General features: G+C 42.7%; 1 protein-coding gene across 2 annotated transcripts in view; it reads left to right on the forward strand.

The window, feature by feature from the left end:
- The first annotated feature begins 10,589 nt into the window (after window positions 1-10,589).
- Window positions 10,590-22,896, forward strand: part of HSD17B2 (hydroxysteroid 17-beta dehydrogenase 2) — an 83,135-nt gene continuing 70,828 nt past the window's right edge. Inside the window, exons 1-2 of one of the 2 annotated variants that reach the window (XM_039223818.1) lie at window positions 10,590-10,845; window positions 10,975-11,014. In XM_039223818.1, the coding sequence (XP_039079749.1) occupies window positions 10,750-10,845; window positions 10,975-11,014 (136 nt within the window). In that variant the 5' untranslated portion in view covers window positions 10,590-10,749. Of the gene's footprint in view, window positions 11,015-22,896 lie in introns of both variants that reach the window. The other variant, XM_039223757.1, reaches the window with a different exon arrangement.

The raw sequence follows: 22,896 nt of genomic DNA on the forward strand, positions 1-22,896 counted from the left end.
CATCTGGGCTCCACAAGTCCTACGCTCCTAATTTTTGCCTTTTTCAAAAAGAGAAAGAAAATGTTTTCTGAAAACCATGGAGGAGAGGGGAATTGATTCTCATCGTGGCTCTTATAAAAAAAAAAAAAAGGTCTGGGTAATCTTAGAAGAGGAATCGACAGTTACTGGGACCTAACATGGCTGATCAATAAAAAAATATGTCAGATTAGAATTGCTCTAAACACACTGAGTAAACACACTGAGTCTGGATTTCAGCAAGGGATTTGACAAGGTCACTTTTGATATTATTGTTGGTAAGATACAGAAATGTCAGATGATTAATGTCAGCTTGAAAGAAGGTTTCCAGAGGTATGTCTCTGATGGCTATATTGTAATTGTCTATTTACTGGTCCCTCTCTCTAACTAGAGTTTAGGTTCCTCTGTGAGGGCAGGAACCAAGTCATTTTATTCACTGTTGTATTCTCAGTACTTTGAACAGCACCTGGAACATAGTAGAAACACTGTAAATTTGTGGTGAATGAATGAATATTTTATGAAATGCCTTGCTTTACCACTTATAAAGCTATGCTTTATAAGATTAACTTAGACTCTTCCATGATGTGTTGCTAAGACGGAGTGGACCCAATCTTAATAACGTCAGATTTAACAAGGTTTCCATTTTGATACAAATAAAATATCTTACAAGCACAGGGAAAGTTGAGCCTTACCAGATGGTTTAAAAAAGACTTAGGGACTTTCCTTCTGGTAATGGCTGATAAGATAATTAGGATCAGTTGTCTTGCTGAGAGTTTATCCAATAAAGCCAGATAAAATATAAAACATATCTCCTCAAAGGCATCAAAATACTGCAAGAAAACAAGTGTCAACCTGAAATTCTATGCTCTTGAAGTGAAAACATCTTCAAAAATGATGAAATGAAAACAAAAACAGAGATTTCATCACTAGCACCTTCCCTAAAGAAAAATGATCTCAGGAGCAAGTGTGGACATATGGGAAGGAATGAGAAGCCACAAAAGAGTAACCTCTTTGGTGGAAAACCTAAATTAATTAATTAATGTTTGTTGACTGTATGAAACAAATATAAAAACATCCCGTGGGATTTGACATATCTAGATAATAACAATTCATGACAACTATACCATATATGTGAAGATGGTGGGGAGTAGTGTGCAAGTGCTCAAAGGTCAAGGGATCAAAAACATACCAAGTCATGTTGACTTTGAGAAGTCATTTAAGTAACTGTTAAAAGAATCACGAAGAGTGCACAACTGTCAAGGTAATGAGGCAGGGAGTGTGGAAGAATAACAAAGAATGATTAATTCAAAGGAAGTCTAAAAAGTAGAAGAAAGGTAATGTAGAATAGAAGGGACTAATAAAAGGTAAAGAGTAAAACAAAAGATTTCAAACTAAATATATCAATACTTATATTAAATGTAAAGGAACTAAGTTGTTTACTTAAAAGACAAAGATTGTTATACTGGAAAAGAAAAAAAAGCACCCTAGTATGTGGTGCTTTGAAAAGACGTATCTGAAATATAAGAATACAGCACAGTTGAAACTAGAGGGATGGAAAAGACCTAACTGATATTCATGGAAGAGTGGAACCAACCACAGAATATATATTCTATGCACATGTGAATATTTATAGAAATCAACTGTGTGATGGGCCATAGATTAAGATTCAAGACATTTCAAAGGAATGAAATCACACATAGTGCACTTTTCAACATGAGTAAAATGAAGCTAGAAAGTGCAATAAGATATCACTAAATTTCCCATATGAAATTATTAAATGCAATTCTAAATAACCCACATAACAAAGAACAAATCCCAATGGAAATTATAAAATATTTTTGTCAACTAACTTGAATTACAATTTTTAAAAAGTAAAGTAAATAAAATATTTCTCACTGAACAATAATGCAAATAGTACATATCAAACATGGGGGATGCAGCTCAGACATACTTAAAAATAGAGTATAGCCTGGGGTGCCTGGGTGGCTCAGTTGGTTAAATGTCTGACTTTAGCTCGGGTCATGATCTCACGATCTGTGAGTTTGAGCCCCACATCGAGCTCTCTGCTGTCAGCACAGAGCCTGCTTTGGATCCTCTGTCTCCCATTCTCTGCCTCTCTCTCTCTCTCTCAAAAATATAAACATTAAAAAAAATATATATATATAGAATAGCCTCAAAATGCATATAGTTTAGAAAGAACAATGGCTTAAAAAATCATCCATCTAGAGATCAGAAAAACTTGATAAAGCCCTTCACAAAGAGTATATCACATGGCCAATAAGTACATGAAAATGTTTTCAAAATTATTAGTCATCAGAGAAATGAAATTTCAAACTCAATTAGATCCAGCTGCAGACCTATCAGAATAGTTAACATATTCTGATTATTAAGTTAGGAATATTCTGATTAATAGTTACGAAGCCCGATGATACCAAACTTGAGGAAGGATGTGAAGCAACTGGAACTCTCACAGTCTACTTGGAATGGGTGCAATCATTTTGAAAAAAATAACAAAAAAGTGTCACTGAAGTTGAATTCATGCATATGCCATGGATTCCACAATTCCATCCCATTGAATGTACCCCAGAACAACAGGTACACATGCACCCCAAGAGATGTTTATAAGAATATTTATAGCTGTGCTACTCATGAGAGCCAGCAAAGTGAAAAACTCATTTGTCTATTAATATAATGGAGAAATAAATAGAGGTATATTTATGCAAAGAAATGCTTTACAGCAGAGATTAGAAAATGCTTATGTAAAGAAAAAAATAATAAATATTTTTAGCTTTTGGGGTCTTACGATCTCTTTCTCAACTATTCAACTTTGCCATGGTAGCAGGAAAGCAGACACAGAAGTAAGTAATTAAATGAACATGGCTGTATTCCAATAAAACTTCATCTACCAAAACATGTTAACAGACCAGATTTGTCCCATAGGCTGTAATTGGCCAGCCCTGGATTTCTGTAATGAAGATTACTCATTTGTATAACATGGATGAATCTGTGTAGTGTTGAGTGACAGAGAGAATACTAATATTGTATGATTCTATTTATACAAAGTTAAAAAACAGGCAAAACAAAATTATACTGCTAAAAGTCAGGATAGTGGTTACATTTGAGAAAGAGAGAAAGGATAATAATTGGGAGAGAGCATGACAGAGATTTCTGGGGGGCTGCTGACATTGTTCTCCTTCTTGACCAAGGGGTTGTTGTCATTATTTTTCATTCATTGGGATATATATATATATATATATATATATATGTATATATGTAATATACAAATAACTATATGTAAATTATATAATATAATATGTGATATATTTATATAATATGTGTTACTATATATGCATATATATGCTGCATGTGTATGTGTATATGTACATGTAAAACTACTATCTTCATAAATTTTTGTAAATCTCTTCTAAAATAAAAAGGTTGTGGGGTGCCTGGGTGCTCATTTGGTTAAGCATCCGACTTTTGATTTCTGCTCAGGTCATAATCTCATGGTCATGAGTTTGAACCCATGCTGGGTTCCTCATTTACAGCACGGAGCCTGCTTGGGATTCTCGCTCTTTCTCTTTCTCTCTCTCTCTCTCTCAAAATAAATAAAAAATAAAACTTAAAAATAAGTTAAAGTAAAAAGGTTACTTCAATATATTTATATTTATAGCTATATTTGTTGTAATATAAATATATTTATTATAATACATTCAGATAGAGATATAAAACATGTTAGATTATATTGCTATAAAATTATTAATATTTATCATACTTACATATTATCAGATATTTGAATAAACCTTTAACTTTAGAATAGTTGTAGGTTTACAGAAAAATTTGAAGACAGTTGAAGACAGTATGGAGTTACTGTGAACCCATACCCACATTCCCATACTCACAACATCTTCCATTACTTTGGGGCATTTGTCACAGATAATGAACCAATATTGATATATTCTTTTTTAAAAATGTTTCCTTCTTTATTTTGAGAGAGAGCATGCGCAGGGGAGGGGCAGAGAGAGAGGGAGAGAGAGAATCCTAAGCAGGCTTCACACTGTCAGAGCAGAGCCCATCATGTGGCTCGAACCCACAAACCATGAGGTCATGCCCTGAACTGAAATCAAGAATCAGACAGCTAACTAACCGAGCCACCTGATGCCCTGATACATTCTTATTAACCAAAATTCATACTTTATTCAGATTTCCTTAGTTTACCTAATGTCCTTGGTTTGCTCCGGAGTCCCATCCAAGGTCCCACATTCCACTTATTGTTCATGTGTCCTTAGGTTCCCCTTGGCTGTGACCATTTCTCAGAAGTTCCTTGTTTTAGATAACCTTGACAGTTCTGATCAGGTCTTTTATAGAATGTTCTGCAGTGATAAATGCCATTTCATCCCATGACTTATCCCTGTTGATGTTGGCCTTTGATTACCTGGCTGAGGTTGTGTTTGTCAGGGTTCTTTAGTGTCAGGTTACTCTGTTTCCCTGTCTCCACACTGTGCTCTTTAGAAGGAAGTCATATGTGCAGCCCAGCTCACTAAGTGTGAGTTATTTTATCTTTTTGAGTGGGGAATACCTACCAAGTTATTTGGAATTTTTCTGTGTGGGAAATTTGCCTCTTCTCCTCTATTTATGTATTCCATAATTTATATCAGTATTGACTCATGGAAGTTTACTTATATTTATATTTTGGACAATTTCTCCACAGTGTATTTTACAACAAGACATTTAGATGGCAAGAAAATCCCTACAAGAATTGGAATTTTGTGTCATAGCAAACACAGTGAGAGTCAACTGAGCAAAAGTCAATTGTCAAAAGAGTAAAGGAGTCTTTGGACATATGGGTAAAAATATAGCTTCAGGGATACGGGAGGTGGTAATCTTGCTGTATTCTGTAATGTTTGCACTGGAGTGAAAATATTGTGCCCTGTTCTGGGTCCAACCTTTCAGGGAAGAATTAATGGATCTCATTCTAAGAAAGGTATATACCCTATAAAATATTTATTTATTTATTTTAAATTTAATTTTATTTATTTTTAGAGAGAGCAAGCAAGTGCATGTGTGCCCGTGGGCATGCACAAGTGGGGTAGGGATGAGGCGGGGGGCGAGAGAGAGAGAGAGAGAAAGAAAGAGAGAGAGAGAGAATCTCAAGCCCCATATAGGGCTCGATTCCATAACCCTGGGATCAGGACCTGAGTCAAAATCAGGTCAAAATTATCCAGTGTGCAGCTCAGACATTCTTAAAAATATAGTATAGCCTGGGTGCCTGGGTGGCTAAGTTGGTTAAGTGTCTGACTTTAGCTTGAGTCATGACCTTATGATTCATGGTTTATGACTTTGAGTCCTGCATTGAGTTCTCTGCTGTCAGCACAAAGACTGCTTTGGGTCCGCTGTCCCCCTCTCTCTCTGCCTCTCTCTCTCTCACTCTCTATCAGAAAAAAAATAATAATAATAAACATTTAAAAATATATACACAGTACAGCCTTAAAATGCATATAGTTTAGAATGAACAATGGTTTAAAAAATCATCCATCTAAAGAAATTAGAAGAAATTAGGTGCCCTGAAATCCTATAATATAAAAAAACATATAGACCTCTTTGGAATTAATGATAATTGTGGAGTTTAGACATCTTCACCTCACACATGTCAATGACAGAACAAAGACGTGATCTAGCCCCAACTTCTAGTTGTCTTCTCTTGGTGTTTTTCCATCTCACAGAAAGAACTGGAGAATGAGACATAGATTCGTACAACTCTAATTCAACATTTAAGACATCAATTATCATCCAAAAGTGTGAAAATCACAACAGAACTTGCATTACCAGCAAGACCACCCTGATTTCTGTGAGATGATCTGTTATCACCTGTCCTACCCCATTTACACCTTGAAGTTTGGGTTACTATGCCATCAACACATGGTCATTCTCTGCTTGGTGAATCACACCATCACCATGTTACATTCACCAAAACAGTATGTTCTTCAGCTACTGCAACAATAGATGTTTTAAATGTTTGAGCTCTTAACAATGTGTCTGCTTCAGGCACACTGCACCAGATAAGCCATATTCTGTTCTCTATAAGGCTCAGTTAAGAGAATTGAGGACTTCAGCCCAGAGAAGGAAGAGAGCAATCTTCAAATACCTGAAAGAAATAGGAACTAGATGTGGTCTGTATGACTCCAAGTGGCGAAGAAAGGACAAATACCATGATCAAGCTTGGTCTAGAGGAGAACTTTATTACTTTATTTTTTTTAAGTTTATTCACTTATTTTGAGAAAGAGAGACAACATGAGTGGGAGGGGGGCGGGCAGAGAGAGGGAGAGAGGGAATCCCAAGCAGGCTCCACACTTGTCAGAGCCTGATGCAGGGCTTGAACCCATGAACTGTGAGACCATGACTGAAGCTGAAATCCAGAGTCAGACACTTGACTGACAGCCACATGGGCAACCTGAGGAGAACTTTCTAATAATGTCCTGAGCTGGAAAGTCAGCCTTCAAAGGCTTTGCTGTGCCTGTGATCAGAGGCGTACTGACGGTAGACAAGATGACCACTTAGTGGAGACATTGCAGGCAGAATCCAGGGGGAAGTTGCTTCTTCAAATTCCCTTCCATACTCAAGAGCCACAGATTCTAAGAAAGGGTTCATTCTAGGATTCTCAGCAATGTTTTGTTTGTTTGTTTGATTGGTTGATTTGGCCCAGGTATCTTGTCGACAGAAGGAAGCAGCACATTGGAATGTTGGCATCATTGGCTACCAGGAATATAACTTGATCCAAATGACTCCTTCCCCTGGGAAAGCTAAGGACAAGCTTGCAAAAAAAAAAAAAAAAAAAAAAAAAAAAAAAAAAAAAAAAAAAAAAAAAAAAAAAAAATCAGTTCCAAGCAAGGATGGCTTCAAGGGTAGCTCTTAAAACAAAATGATGGGGAGAAAAAGGAGATACAAATCAGATGGAGGAAGTACTCATTCAGAGGCAGAGCAGCCCTCAGATGGACTAAGACCCTGAGATCCTCGGTGTTCCCAGTTGGGAAAAAGCTTTCCTTTCCCCCACCACCCAGCCCCACTAGTCACCGCTCCTGCAGCAGCTCTTTCCCAAGGTCAGGAACTGGATCCATATTACTCACTGCTGAGTTCCTCCACGGCTGGTACAGAATCTGCCACCCAGAAGGCACTCTGTAAAGTTTTACTCTTTCTTTTATTCATTCAATGAATGTTAATGAAGTACGTGCAAAGAGACAGGCACTAGCCTAGGCATTCAGTGCACGGTGAATAAAAACCAAAAAACAGTTAGGTTCTTGCCCTCATGAAGTTCATGGTCTAGTAGGGGAGACAGAAGAATTAAAAAAAAATTTAATGTTTATTTTATTTTTGAGAGAGAGAGAGGGGGAAAAAAAGTGGGAGCGGGGGAGGGGCAGAGAGAGAGGGAGACACAGAATCAGAAGCAGGCTCCAGGCTCTGAGCTGTCAGCACAGAGCCCAATGCAGGGCTCGCACTCATGAACTGTGAGATCATGACCTGAACCAAAGTCAGAGGCTTAACCAATTGAGCCACCCAGGCGCCCCTGAGACAGAACAATTTTAAAAATAAACAAAGTAGGTTCAGAATTATGAATGGAGATAACTGCAGGGGTGAATACAGTGGTGATAGAAGATACTCAGGCTGAGAGGTGAGGAGTGACATTTAAGCACATGTTTGAAGGATGGCAAAGGGAAGCGCTATGTGACCAACTGGACGGAGAAATAAATGAGTGAGAAGAAGGCTGGCAGGAACCTCTCCTTCTGTCCAGGAGAAAAGGGCTAAGGGGCTGTGAGTGAACCCAACAACGAGAAAAGTGGCTGTTAGTGCCATGCAAAGTGCAAGATTTGTGTTGTTCACTTTTCAAAACAACCCTGGGGCTAGGTTCCCTTTCTTTGGAAGAGGAAATAGAGCCTCACGGAGGGCAAGGAAGTGGCAGAATTAGGATTTGAACTCGGTTCCAGGAGGCTTTACAACTCACCCTCCTAATATGTGCACCCCCAGCCCTGTCAGAGGGCAAGGAACATCCTTACCCAGACTTCTCTGTCATGGCAGCTTTGGCCCGCCCCTAGGGAGCCCCAGGACTGAGCAGCTGAGAAGCCTTGGGGAATGTGGAGAAGATTTGCTTCATCTCTGGTGGGTGTGACCGCATCAGGAAGTCCACCAGGGTGCCTGGTCCCAGCCACAGTGTGGGAGCCACCGAGGAAGTGCCAAGACCCCCAGCCAAGAGTTACAACCCATCCTGCACCCTCACCTTCAACACTATCTGACAGCAGAGCTAGCCTGACTGAATCCTCCTGGGCTGGTGAGGCCACGCAGCCCAGGGGAGGTGCCCACACCTGGGGATGTGCACACAGCCGACAGGAGGGAGGGGGGTGTGTGGAAAGAGGGAGATCTCAGGGCTAGCAGGAATTCCAGATCTTCCCCCCGAGGCTCCTGGCCTGGAGCCAGCAATGTCTCCCCAACTTAGATGTCCATGTGGCCGGAAGGGCAGACAAGAGGTGCCATGGCCCCACACACAAGACTTGTAAGGGCTTTGTCGTCTCCCCACCCACTCCCACTATACACTAAGGTCCACAAGTCACTCCTTCCCACCTGGCCCCCTGTGCCTCTGGTTAGCCCTGAGCCTCGGGGGGGCTGTCATGACACTGGGTGGGCTGAGGGCAGATGAGCAAGGCTAATCTGACATCAGAGACAATTTCCCCAACTCCCTCTCCAAAATTCTCTCTACCTCCGTACGTGATAGATTGCTCCTGCCTTCCCCATGCCACTCAGGACTGGAGTCTTTGACCTCCTCCTGGTCCCTCAACACATGCTAACTTCAACCATATTTGGGGACAAGTATATATTCCCCTGGGCACTTTATTCTACTGCTGAAGTTCTTCCTTTCTTGATAAAAAGCACGAATTACCGGTGTTTATGAGGTTCCTTCTGGTGTGCCAGGCAAGATGAGCTAAATGCTTTTACCTTGATATTTCCATTATTTTACAGCTGAGGAGTCTAAGGGGGGTGGAGTCACCCACCCGACTTTCTAGTTACTAAGTGGCAGAGCTCAGGTTAGATTTGAAAGCAGGTCATCTGACCTCCAAGTGAGCTATCCCTCAAGAGATGCCAACACCCAGCCTTTATCAGAATTCTGCAAGTCTCCCCGCCAGGTGTCCAGCACGCAAAAGACGCGCCCTAAACCCAGCCCAGCAAGGGTGCCGACTGGGGCTGTCAGCATCGTCGCTGGTGGTCCGTAGGGTGTCAAGGCTCCAGAGAGCTGGACCTTGAGCCAGTGAGTCATGATGTGGTCAGGAACCACTGCTCTTAGAAAAGGAAACTATCTCCCCCAGCTGCAATTTCACTCTTTGCAAATGAGCATGGAGCTATCCGCCCCAAAGTGTTTCATAAAGTTCAAACAAGACGAAAACAGGGAGAGGCTAGTACATAACATACTGATTGTCTTTTGTTTTTTTTGCCTGAAGCAGGCAGTGGAGTGGCTCAGAGCTGGCGAAACAGAGCCACTTGGCACCAGGGCTGTGTGATCTCGTGTCTCTTGACCTTTTATGCCTCAGTGTCCTCCCTTGTAAAATCACTACAAAAACAGAATCTACCTCTTAAGGAGATTGTATTCCAAGAGACTGAGGATATAGACTACCAAATCCCAATGCCTGGAGCAGAGCCCGGCTGAGAATAGGATCTCAATAAAGAGAATGAATGAATACGTAGGCAAAGGAATGTGGTCCCTGGCACAAATAAGAACCAATAGTGACTGTGGTAGTTGCATTGCCATTGTTCTTTTTTTTTTTTTTTTTTAAATTTAACTGTTTATTTTTGAGATAGAGAGAGACAGAGCACATGTAGGGGAAGGGCAGAGAGAGAGGGAGACACAGAATCTGAAGCAGGCTCCAGACTGTGAGCTGTCAGCACAGAGCTTGACACAGGGCTCAAATTTATGAACTGTGAGATCATGACCTGAGCCAAAGTCAGATGCTTAACTGTCTGAGCCCCCCAGGCGCCACTGTATGACCATTGTTGTCATCTCTGCCTAGAATACCTCCTGTCTGGCAAGACCTGCCCACTTTTCATCTGCCAAGAATCTCTTCCTCTGTATTTTATATTCCTTTCCATTCATCACTTCAGCCTGACCGAGTGGGAGATGGATGGAACAGATGCAAACTCAGGATAGCCTTCCCCTTCCAGATCTTCCAAACCTCTCTGGTTGCCTGCGTTCACACACACACACACACACACACACACACACACACACACCTGAGTCAGAAAAGGAATTTGACAGACAGTTACGCCACTGGCAGGGGAAGAGTTTTCCTGTGAGCTAAAGGTCTTGTTATTCACCGTTCGGATTGAATTCTGTCAATTATTATCCACCTGGTTATCTCTCCAGAGGTCATGAGAAAGAGAAACGTGTGTGTTTGTTGTGGGTGAGTAAGACTACATGTCATGTGTTGTTTTCACGTGTCGGGTGGTGTTGGGGGAGCTACTGAATGGGAAGAGAGCTGGTATTTATAGGAAATTGCTCCCCGGTTTCAATGACCCACCAGGAAGTACGTGCCTGTGCGAGTGTGCTTAATCCATGCTCATCCGAATCGTGCCGGCATTCTTTTCTCCCCCTCCCTCCTTGCCTCTCTGTTCATATAAACCAGGCTGCCTCCAGCCAGCCTTTGCCCACTCGTCTCACTGGTCGGGAGCACACAAAGGTGCAGGGCGTCTCTGAGAATGAGCACCTTCTCTGGGACAATGTGGCTGTGGCTGGCTGTCACCGCAGCGCTGGGAGGAATAGTTCTTTGCAAATTCAAGAAGAGCCCAGGGCAGGTGGGGAGAAAGGTGGTCTGCCTGGTGGGCCTCTGGGGAGGGGCTTACCTGCTCAGCCCGTCTCTCTCCTGGGGCTTGATCTTCTTCGTCCTGTTCTGTTTCCTCCTGTGTACTTACTTACCTGGCCAGGAGTTTTTACCTGTGGATCAAAAGGCGGTGCTGATCACAGGTAAGCGGATGGTACTGCAATTGTCACTCAGGGCAGGGTCTGGCATTTGCTTTGCCTTAGTGGAGCTTTTTCAAATTAGGTTTCGAGGTAAAGTACTTGGCATGCAGTAAATGAAACGGCACCCCAAAGCGTCTTTCACTACAGTGTTTTGGTTTGCTTTTTTTACGAGATGCACTTGAAGGGGCTGGTGGTGAGAGGGACCGGGAAGGTGAAATACACCTAAGCGGTGGTTTTGTTCGTTTCCCAGGCTAAATAGGAATAAGCAGACCCGTGGTTTTTCGTGTGTTTTGTTGTACCCAGGAAAGCTCTGTAGGTTTCTTTAGGCTTAAATGGAACTTTGCTCTGAGATTAATGTTTGGCTGTGTTCTGGGCTTGGGCTCTTATTCTTTAGATGTGCAAGCCCTGTCAGCCTCTCCTTGCACCTTGCTGTGTTTTTTTTTTTAAATATCGAAAGGTTGGAATTCTTGTGGTTTGCCTGGCTGCGGTCAAGAAACTCATGTCTCATCTGAACCTTTTGTCTTCAAATCTGTCATTAGACCGCTAATGTTTCTTAATTGGATCACATTGGCAGTGTGTCCAGGAGGCAGTAGCTTGTTAGTTCAGCTGCCAGCTTTTTTCTTTTGTGTTTCTTTTTCCACTGCAAGTGTGAGGCCAAATTAGATTCTTCTGTGTTGTAAAACTGGTTTGTTTGGTTGTGAAGTTAGAGCTTGGATGGGGCTTTAATTAGGATTACCCACTGGTATCCTGACCCAGAAAGTCCTGCCAAGGTGAGGCATCTGCTGTGGAATCCCTTCCCAGGAGTTTATCACCTCGAGGCTGTGACCCCCTGGGATGACGGCAAATCTGGGGTGTGCCTGGAAGGCAATCAGGGATAATCTGAATTCACTGAGAAGTGGACTTGAAGGTGACCTGTCCATTTTTGCCTTTTACATAAACCCAATAATGAAATTCTCTCTTAAAATAAGATGCAAGATGGCACGTGTTAGAGTTTTGGAGTGCTATGGAAAACAAGGTTCTTCAATGGAAAAAACAAACACACACACAAAACCCAAAACAGACCATAGGCAGAAAATACAGTTGGTCAATGGGACATTTATCTACATGAATGTGAGCTATCCTCCTGGAATTATGCCTCTAAAAGACTCGGTGGGTTTTTCACATTTTTACTTTAATTTGCAGGGTCGGTTGGGTGAAAAGCTGTTATCACAGTCTAAAATTCTCTGTTCTATGCGTAGTGACAAGTACCCATGGTCTTCAGAATAATTCCAGGTTTGTATTTATAATACTTTCCCAGTTGTGTGAAAGAAGACAGAACAATTAAGCATGTTTTAAAAAAATAACAGTGATGCCGTGGTTGATGCTAATGGGCCATGATCCCTTGAAAGTCTAAATATTCCTGGAAAATCCATTTCAGGAAGCAGCACTTCTCAGGCTGATAAATAAAAATACTAAATCTTAGGGACTCTGGCAAACTTCCAGGTAACTGAGAAAACAGGAATTCTCTCTTGCTTATTTATCTTATCAATGTTCTTTGTCCTGTGCTTTTGAAGATGTAGGCATACAGAAATGCACAAGATACACACCCAGGTCAGTAAGCTTCCATCAGACATTGAAATGTCCTGACTTGTGTTTCTTTGTGCGTAAAATGACTGATTCAATTAGGAGCTCAAGCCCAGTGACTAATTCCTCCATGAAATGCCTAGCAGCTAGAAAGCTTAGAATTAAGAAAGGAGCTACATCCATTTAAGGGTGACTGAAATGTCCCCTTAAGAGTCTTTGTCCTTTTCATGAGGAATGCCATAGGCTAAGTATAATTCTAGAGAAGGTTTCAAAACCTTTGTACTAAGTGGAGAAATGTAAAATGAATTCGTCTAGTAAGACCACAACTCAGTAACGAATAAGTCACCATGACTTGGAATAGTCTTTATGTACGGTTGGCTTGTGTTATAAATTGATGCGCATTTTAGTGTGGTGGGGGAAGGGTTGGAAGAAATGCGGCAGTGTACATCAAAAGCCACACATTTTATTACTTTATCTGATAATTCAAGATCTGGAAACTTCTCTTAAAGAAATAATCTAAACTATGGAAAAGGGTAGACGCCAAACAAAATTACATATTTACAATGTTTATAATCATGAAATATCAAAGACAATAAGAACGGTGACAGATTACGGTCTACCCTCCGGGTGCTACAGTGGACGAGTATTAAAGATGAAAACCCTGTGTCACAAAATGGAAAACAAGGCTAACGGGAGACCCAGGGGATCCAGGTGTTTGAATAAATCTGAACCCACGACACAGGGATAGGAAAACACTGGAAGGAAATTGGGAATGGCTGGATTTGAGCACTTGGATTTATTTACCCCCTAGAATTCTTCCAGTACAGTTATATTCCTCTTCCAATGAAATTCTTAAAATGAAAACATTTTAAGAAGAGAGCACGTTAAAAGGATGAAGTCCGTTTTAGTATATTACGGACCCAGAGATAGGAGAATTACAAGGACAAGTTCAAATAAATAACTTTTCTCTTTTGGTCCCTTATTTCACTTTGCTAAGATGTTCGACAATCTTTTGTTTCAGAGACATAATAATTCTAGTAAGAAGAAGTAAGCAAGCATAGAGGTTTTGAAATGTCGGATTTGTCTTCAAGGCATCTGAAGCCACAGTGGCCATTCAATTTTTTAAATGGCGCTGAAATTCATGATGAGCAGGCCCATAAGACTGCAATAGCATCTCAAGCACAGTGTAGTGGGGAAAATGTTGAAGTCTGACAGGCTTGGAGTTGAATCTAGCATTTAGCTTGCCTTAGGTTGTGTTCTCCAGAAGCAGGACTTGAGATGAGGATCTATGTGAAAGGGATTTATTGGGAAGTTTTCCAAGAAACATTGGTCCTGGAGTATGGAAAATGGGCAGGGAAGGGGAGGAAGCTAGGCTGGGGTGAAGCCTCAAGGGAGGTTGGCTGAGGGTCATATTGACTTAATCGCCTGGGCTGATCTGGAGGCAGTGGGGGCCATGCACAAGAGCTGTCCCCACTGGGGGCCAGGGAACTATAGTCCCAATGCCCTCACACCTGTCAGTTATTAGTTAAGGGCTGTCACCCCTGCCTCCAACATGGGGAGGAGGGGAGGCTTAAATTCCCGCCACTTGTGGCTTTCCATGGCCACCCACAGGCAAAATGAGCTCTAGTATGTGGGGGCAGCCCTGGACAAAGTGCTGTCTGTTGGGAGTGAAGTGATCCATGGATTAGAGCAAACAAAAATGGCCACGGGATCTGGGGCAGTGTGACATCACCCGTCATATACCTCTTAGTAACTGTGTGACCATTGGTACCCAGTTTTGGGCTTTTGAATGTCTATTTTCTCCTCTGTGGACTGGAAATGACAGCACACACACACACACACACGCACGCACGCACACACACACACACACTTACAGATGACATTAGTGGATGAGAGAGAGAGGGAGAAGGAAAGAGGGAGGAAAGATGGAGGTGATTTTGTGTATCAGGTGTTGAGGGGAAAGGTTTAAGTGTGGGGTTAGGTAGAACAAAGAAAAAGCAAAGATCAAAAAGGAAAAGGCTGACAATGAAATGGAGAGAAGAAACACTCATTTATTTCTTCAACAACCATGAAGTGAGTGTTCAGCATGTGCTGTATATTGTCCAGAAGCAATGGGGGAAGAAAAAAAAAAGACCATGCAACTGTTATGTTGCCAAGTGATGGGATTAAAGTTCCCAGTTTCCCTTGACCTTGACTCACATTCCTGGGGCTTCTCCCCATCCTCCTGGGAAGTGGTGCATCATCCTTCTCAGCCTATCCTTTGAACTGGGTAGAAAACGCAAAGGTAGCTTTGGTTTTCTGCCCTCAGGCCTTTCACTCTCCCCCCACCCCTAGTCTCTCCCACCCACCTCAGCTATGTACCTACTGTGTGCAGGGCACACACCCAGAGGGCTTCGCAGTCTGATGGCCGTACCTAACCTTGGCTATGCGGTGGGGCACGGGAGGATTCCCGAGTGTCTGGAGCCCCGGGGTGGGTGCAGCTGCTGTGTCAGGGGCTGAGAAAGAGCTTGACAGTAGAGGGGCCTCATTAGGGATTAAAAATTAGCTGTCTAGAGGGAAAATAGGAAGGTCTTCCGGGCTAATTGGTTAAGCAGCTACTACAGAACACAACTAGCACTTATTAAATCTTCTTGAGTTGGATAATTTTTAATTGGAATTTTAAAAACAGTGCACAGTGGGGGTTGGAATGAGGGGCTGGAAGAAGGATCTGTTTTCTGTAGAGGTCCTTATTTTATGCTCCAAACAAAGGATCCTAGGCGGGTAGTGACCCCTCTGGGACTTATTAAACAGTCCAATTAAGGTTCTAAAGTGGAATATTGTCGGCATCCTCCCGGGATCTGGGCTCCTTTGGATTTAACATTAGATTACTAAAATGGATAAACATTGACAGTGGAACATGAGACTAAAAAATAACATCTCTGTGCTTAGAGGTTTATATTTTATCTTTGATTCTCACAACCCGAATAACTGACATCTTGCAAACAAGGACACTATGTGTCCAAAGTCACTGTGCCACTAAGGAGCAGAGGTGGGCTAAAACCAGATCAGACCTACCTGAGCCAAAAACCATGCATTTAACCACTATCATTACCAGGGTTACTAACTAGCCATGGTAAAACGGGTGTACGACATGTTCATTCAATGAGCAAGTAAATGTTGACGATCTATGATGTGCACAAGACTCTGCTGGATGCAGAACTTGGCAGTTGATTGGATGCAAGAGATGCCAAGTTCAGAAGATACAATGAAGATGCCATGGAGAGGGAGAGGGATGTTTGAAAAGGGTGGTGATTTGAGAGATACCACATGGTGAATGTGACTTCAGGTGTGATTTTGAGGGCAGTGAGGGGGCAGTGCAGGTAGAAAGCCAGTGGCAGTTGGAAATGCAGAACTAGTCCTTGGTTGGGGGTAGAGAAGGAGACTGGGGAAGCAGGAGCCACATAGTGATGATTAATGTTGCAAGGGAAGAGGTCTCTGAAGTATCTAGTAAGGACCTCAGTTGTCAGTGAGCCTGTAATCCAGTCAGTCTACTGAATTTTTTTTTATATGAGCACATATCCTGTTTTATCATTCAGTTTAAACCTTATTAGCCCTCTACAGAGATTCATAAAAAGGTATTGCTAACCCGGGTAATGTTGTAAGAGTTGGAATGGTGATTTTATTGGCATTTTAAATTAAAAAATTTTTTTTAATTAAAAGCTTGTAATGCTTTATTTATTTTTGAGAGAGAGAGACAGAGAGAGAGGGAGGCACAGAATCCCAAGCAGGCTCCAGGCTCTGAGCTGTCAGCACAGAGCCCAATGAGGGGCTCGAACCCACACACCAGGAGATCATGACCTGAGCCTAAATTGGACGCTTAACTGAGCCACCCAGGAGTTCCGTATTAGGCATTCTAGACGACTTGTTTTGACTGAGGGAATGAAAGTCCCTCCCCTCCCCACAATGTATTGTAAGCTGTTTGAAGGCAGGAATCAGGTCTCTCTTATGACCGTGTTCTCCTTCTCTGTCTCTGAGCACATTATTAGAATCAATACAATGTTAACCAGTGAATGAGCCATCAGTGAACAAAACAAACTGGTGTAATGTGCTCCCCTTTTTGTGGTCATTGGCGGGATCCAATGGTGTTGTCCCAGTCTGCCCACTTGCTTAGGCACTTATCTCTGCTCGTTCTTTTTGCTAAGGTTAACTGTGTAGAAAGGACAGAGTGACATGACTAAGCTCTGGAGAGCTTGTTGTTTGGCAGTGACTTAATTATGGGTTTGCTCCGGACAGGGCTTTGTGATGACTTGGTTCTAAGCCTGCGCCTGTTTACCCAGGATATGGCACAAACAGAACATCCTCCGGCCCTGACCGGGCTGTTGAAACTGCCCCCTGAGCGTCCCTGGGATCCTAGTCATCAGAACGTGTTCTCCCCCAATCCGTTCCCTCTTTTTAACTGCTCCGGTTCCTGCCTTTCTGCAATTCTGTCTGTCCCACCTCCTCCCCTTTCCGGCTTCCACTTCTTTATGTTGCCACTTTCGCTAGGTGTTTTTTCTCCCTTATTGATGATTTCTTCATAATCTCGTCTTCCTTGGTTTAGCCCCGGATGTGCCAGTTCTCCGCACGCCCTCAGGCTCCTTGCATTTCCCTTTAGGATATATTTACACCTCCCACTCTCCTGCAGTCTCCGCGAATGCCTTCCCCAGCCACCTGTATTCGGGCGACGATCAGTCCCTGTGTCCTTCCCAGACTCAGTTCCTGCACTCTGCAGCTCATACCCACTCCTTCCCCAGTGTCGCTTCCCGGGTGTCCCAGAGCCCACCTCTCCCCAGCTGCACTCGCAAACTCTCCCTGAAATCCTGGCATCAGCCCAGGACTCCCTAATCGGTTGATGGCACTATCACCATCCACCCATCTGTCCGAGTCAGAGAATTCACAGCCACATTTGAATCTTCTCATCAGTCCACCCCAATTAGAAACCAGAGAGTTCTCCTCGACTCTTTCTTCTCTTGCATTGCCTCATCCAATGAGTCTTTTGTTCATAACTCAGTGACCTTTCACTGCCTTTGGATTTCTCCCTTCCTTATGATTATACTGCTGCTCCCTGTGTTCAAAGCTTCTCAAGTGACTCTTATAATAGTATCTTGGTTGTTATCTCTGCCCCTTATTTCTCCATCCTCATCTTATAGCCAGAATCATGCCTTTCTAGAATACAAAGCCAACCAGTCCACGCTTCCCCATCAAAATCCTTCTATTTCCCTATAAAGTCGAGACGTCTTCTGTGCAAAAGTTCTTGCCCATAGAGGTCATATCATATGCTCCCTTTCTACTACGCAAGTTCCCAGGCAAGTTCTGGATACCTCCTAGCTATTCAAAAGTTGTAAGCTATCCAAGCACTGTACTAAAAAAATTAAAAATAAATAAATACTACCTTTAAACAGGTAAGAGTCGCCAGGGAGGTAAAACCCTGAGGTTTTCAGGGGATTCCAGGTACAAACAAGTTCTTCTCTGAAAAAAATGATCAAAGATGATCTTTGTCTACACCCTCAAGGCCAAACCTATCTTGTTCATTTGTTTATGTCAATATCTGGACCTTAATTACTCTGCAGATTTCGGAATCCTCTGTTTATTCTCCTAAAGATGAACACCTTCTAGGTAGCATTTCTTTGCCCTTTCACCCAGCTTCTTGACTTTGGGGTTCGATGCTAGGCTTTCAGAGTCAGGAATTAGATCATAGGGTGTCCATAGGTATGTGTGGGGACACGGTATGAGAAAACGTTCTGAGGCAAGGCCAGGGGCATCAGGTTAACGGGTAGATGGTTCAGATAGTCCCGTTACACTGAACACAACAGAAATAAGCAGAGGACGGAGAATGAGAGTAATCAGTAAATCCAGGTCCCAAAAAGGGCAAGATGGGAGCGAAATAAGCGGGAAGCAGTGATGAGGTGGAGTAAGGGCACATGTCCAGCTTGGATGATCCAGGGACCCCTGAGACTTTCATCACACCCACCATCATCACAAAATGGCATCTCCTCTTTAACACAGGTTTCACTATATGCAATACTCTGGTGCTCCCTGACTCATCCACATCACGAGATCCTTCCTCTGTGCTCAGAAATGCCAACTCCAATTGTCTTTGTGCCATAAACCAGACATTGGAAAGATAGGCATCCACTGGAAAACAATTCTAAAATTCAAGAAGAGAAGCCACTAGGAACCTTGTGTTGAATTCCCTTTGTGTGCAAAGGGCTCAAGGTCCTGGGCTAGAGGCATGTTAATTTGAGTCAGTGCCCAACATTGTCTTAGACTGAATAGAACCAAAATTCTACTTTTATGGGTCAAAGGCCCTGATAGGTCAGTTGAAACACTGGAAAAGGGACTGGGCTTCATTGAACCCTATTTTCTAAAGACCTGTGTCTACTGAGGTCCTGAGGCCTACAGAGTCAAAGCAAGCCCAGGCATCAAGAAGGGGATTAGAAACAAATCTAAAATTATGTTCCTTTATTAAGACAGAGTCATAACATACGGGCACCTATGGGTCTGGTCACTGTCATTTGGGATGGGATGTAGGGTGCAGTGGTTAAGACCACACGCTTAAGACAGTGACTGATCTGGCCATCAACTCCTGCTTTACCACTCATTAGCTTTCTGAACTAGGGCAAGTGAGTTCACGTCTCTGAACTTCAGTTTCCTTATCTGTGAAATGGAGCTAATCATAAGACTGATCTCACTGGGATTATTGCCAGGATGGAATGAAATAACACACATAAAGGGCCATTTATAGGTGATGATTCTCATTGAGCCAAACAGGGCAGCTGTAGGGTGCTGATCAGATAGCCAGAGGATGAGGTTGCCAGAAGAGCCCCCCAGCGTCTGGAAAGAGAAGAAAGAGAGTGAGCATGACTGCAACAGGTCCTGGAATATGAGATAGGAATTCACTCCCTTGGGATCCTCCCTTCCAACACCCACACCTTTTTGCAATTACAGTTTGAGAGAAGCTTTAGAATAAGCCACAGGAAGTGTGTGTTCACACATAGATAGTAAACCAATAAATCATCTTAGGGGGACTTCGTTATAGGACAACAGTGTAGTAGTTGGGGTTGCACTGCATACTGTTGCCCAGGCAGGGGTTGGCCACATGCAAGGGGTCTCTCCTAGTCCACTCCACTCATTACAGGTCAGTTGTGATTCTGGGGGGGGGGCGGGGGGGGAGTGGTGAGAGGGGAAAATGTCCCACTCTGCCACTGTGGGGTTTACACAACCAATCATTTCCCAGTGCTCTTTTCAGAATCATCCCTTTCATCGAGTGAGGTTGTTTGAATAGTTCCAGTGATGGAAAGCCCACTACATTTTCAGGAAAACCATTCCACTCTTATACAATGCTAATAGTTGTAAATATTTTCCTTCTAATGAGCCAAAATATGCCTCCTTGGAACGTCCATCAGTGCACTTAGTTCTGTCCTTGGAAGTCACACATTTAATTAAAACACTCTTTTGCATGATAGCCCTTGAAAAATGTGAAGACTGTATCATATCATAGCCAAATCTGCTTTGAACTAAATCCATTCCTCCCATGACTGGGCTTCCAGAACTTTCATTATTCTCCTCAGTCTTCTCTGGACCACTTCCAGTTTCTTGATATTCCTTTGAGATGTTGACTCAGACTTCACATCATGCACCATCTTGGTCTCTGAGCAGCAGAAACCAGAGTGGAGCTAATGAGGAGAAATGAAATCAGAATAAGGTCCTTCATCACATGTTGTTGCTTTGTTTGGCAGAGTGAGTCCATAACAACCCTTTTTTCCCCAGCTGAGTTCTGAACTGATTGAGAGAGAGAAGCAGGGCACGTGGAGATGGAGACATCGGCTCTATTCCCGACAAAAGCATTGGAAAAAGTTCCTTGGACGTGTGATGATCGGCACCCACTCAAGGCTGGGTTGAAAAGTCTTAGGCCTTGCCCACAGGATAGGATGTGGATTGGACAGCTTTGCCATGAGCCCAATATTACAGGCATTTTGTCAGTCAGAAGGTCCTAAGGAAGAATAGAAAGTTTCCATGTGACACTTCGGTCTCTGGAGTTCTCTCTTCTACTTCTCAGTTCTGACTGTTTTGAAGTGGGTGAGTTTGTGAATTTCTCTGCATTGTCTTTTTGGCTCTTGGGCCAGAGAGAGAAGATATCTTCGCATCAACTGAAGCATTCTTTTTCCATTCTGTCAAACTCAGCAGATACTTTGCTCTACCTCTTCAGGGGAGAAGAGAGCAGGAGACAGAGAGGGGCCAGGAGTGTCACACTGATAGACATCCCTCCATATTGAAGGAAGCATAGGAAGTTAAGAAGAAGTGTTCTTCCTAAGTTTAGGTTCTGAAAAACAGCTCTCTGGATGGAGGGTGTTGTTTCAAAACTGCAGTTTGTGTGACAGAGGTCCAGGGAAGTTTGACTTCAAACTTAAATGAGGCCAATGGTCAGCTGTTTGCCCACAACCTCCCCACCCCCCCAACGCCTCCACCCTCCACCAACAGAAACACATACACAAAGCTTCACTCTTAAGATGCACAATATCTTTCTTTTAATGTTTATTTATTTTTAAGAGGGAGAGAGACAGAGAGAGAGAGAGAGAACACAAGCAGGGGAAGGGCAGAGTGAGAGGGAGACAGAGGATTTGAAGCTGGCTTCCTACTGTCAGCAGAGAGCCTGCCTGATGCAGGGCTCAAACGTGTGGACTGTGACATCATGACCTGAGCCAAAGTCGGATGCTTAACCAAGTTGGGGGTATAAACATTTATAATTGTTAGCTCTTCTTGATGGATAGACCCCTTAATTATGATATAATGCCCTTCTTCCTCTCTTGTTATAGTCTTTGGTTTAAAATCTATTTTGATAAGTATGGCTACTCCAGCTTTCTTTTGACGTCTAGTAGCACAATAGATGGTCCTCCATCGCCTCACTTTCAATCTGAAGGTGTCTTCAGATCTAAAATGAGTCTCTCGTAGACAGCGTATAGATGGATGTTGGGTTTTTTAATCCATTCTGATGCCCTATGTCTTTTGATTGGGGACATTTAGTCCATTTACATTCAGAGGAATTATTGAAAGATATGGATTTAGTGTCATTGTGTTAACTGTAGGTTTCATGCTTATGGCGATGTCTCTGATCCTCTGTAGCCTTTGCAGCGTTCCACTCACAGAGTCCCCTTTAGGATCTCCTGCAGGGTTGGTTTAGTGGTCATGAACTCCTTGACTTTTTGTTTGTCTGGGAAACCCCTTATCTCTCCTTCTATTCTGAATGACAGCCTTGTTGGATAAGGGATACTTGGCTGCATATTTTTCCTATTTGGCATATTGGCTATTTCCTGCCACTCCCTTCTAGCCTGGTAAGTTTCAGTGGACAGGTCTGCTACTACCCTTATGTGTCTCTCTTGCAGATTAAGGCCTATTTGTCCCTAGCTGCTTTCAGAATTCTCTCTTTACCTTTGTATTTTGCCAGTTTCACTATATGTTGCAGTGTTGTCCTGTCTTTGTTGATTGTGAAGGGAGTTCTCTGTGTCTCCTGGTATTGCGCCCACTTGAGATACAAGGGGTAGTAAGGACAGACAAGGTCTCAGCACTCATGAAGCTTAATTCTAGTGGAGGCAGACATAAAACAAAAAAGTAGATAAGGTAACATCAGCACTGCAAGACTTTGATGGCATGGATAATGATTTTACTGGGCTACGAAGAGCTACCTTTTACTGGGGGCTCCGAGTGCCAGGCACTGTGACTAGCATTTCTGTGCCTAATTTCACTTAATTCTCAAAACATCATATAAGCTCATGTTTTTTTAAACACAAAAAGCTTTAAATATCCAAAAAGTAGAAGGGATACTGACAACATGCTCAATATGCATATTCTAGACCAATCATAATCAAGGGATGGATGAGATCATTTCTATTACTAATTATTCTATTACTGTTACTAATCCCATTTAAAGATGAAGAAATGGAGGCTTTTGACAGATCACATAACTAAGGTCTATACCATAAAATAAGTCAGTGGTAGCACTAGAATTCAAATGCAGGCTATTATATCCCTATTGTAATTCAAGGGATGACACAAGCAGTGTAGATAAGGGGTGACAGGTATGCCCTCTGGAGGAAAGGGGCCATGACTGCCAATTATTTCAGACCTGCGAAGCTGCCCCAAGCATCTTTGGTTTCTACATTCAGACCCAGGGTCCTGCGGTAAAGCCTTCTCTCGGCAATAAAAGGAGAACTCTATCACCCAGAGACATTTGCCTTGACAGCTCCAGAGAACCCTAATGACTGAACAACCAAGAACTTCCCTGGGACTTCTCTCTAGGAGCAAGG

This window comes from Hyaena hyaena, unplaced genomic scaffold, assembly GCF_003009895.1.
Source record: "Hyaena hyaena isolate Hyena2069 unplaced genomic scaffold, ASM300989v1 scaffold_1, whole genome shotgun sequence".
NCBI classification, from domain to species: domain Eukaryota; kingdom Metazoa; phylum Chordata; class Mammalia; order Carnivora; family Hyaenidae; genus Hyaena; species Hyaena hyaena.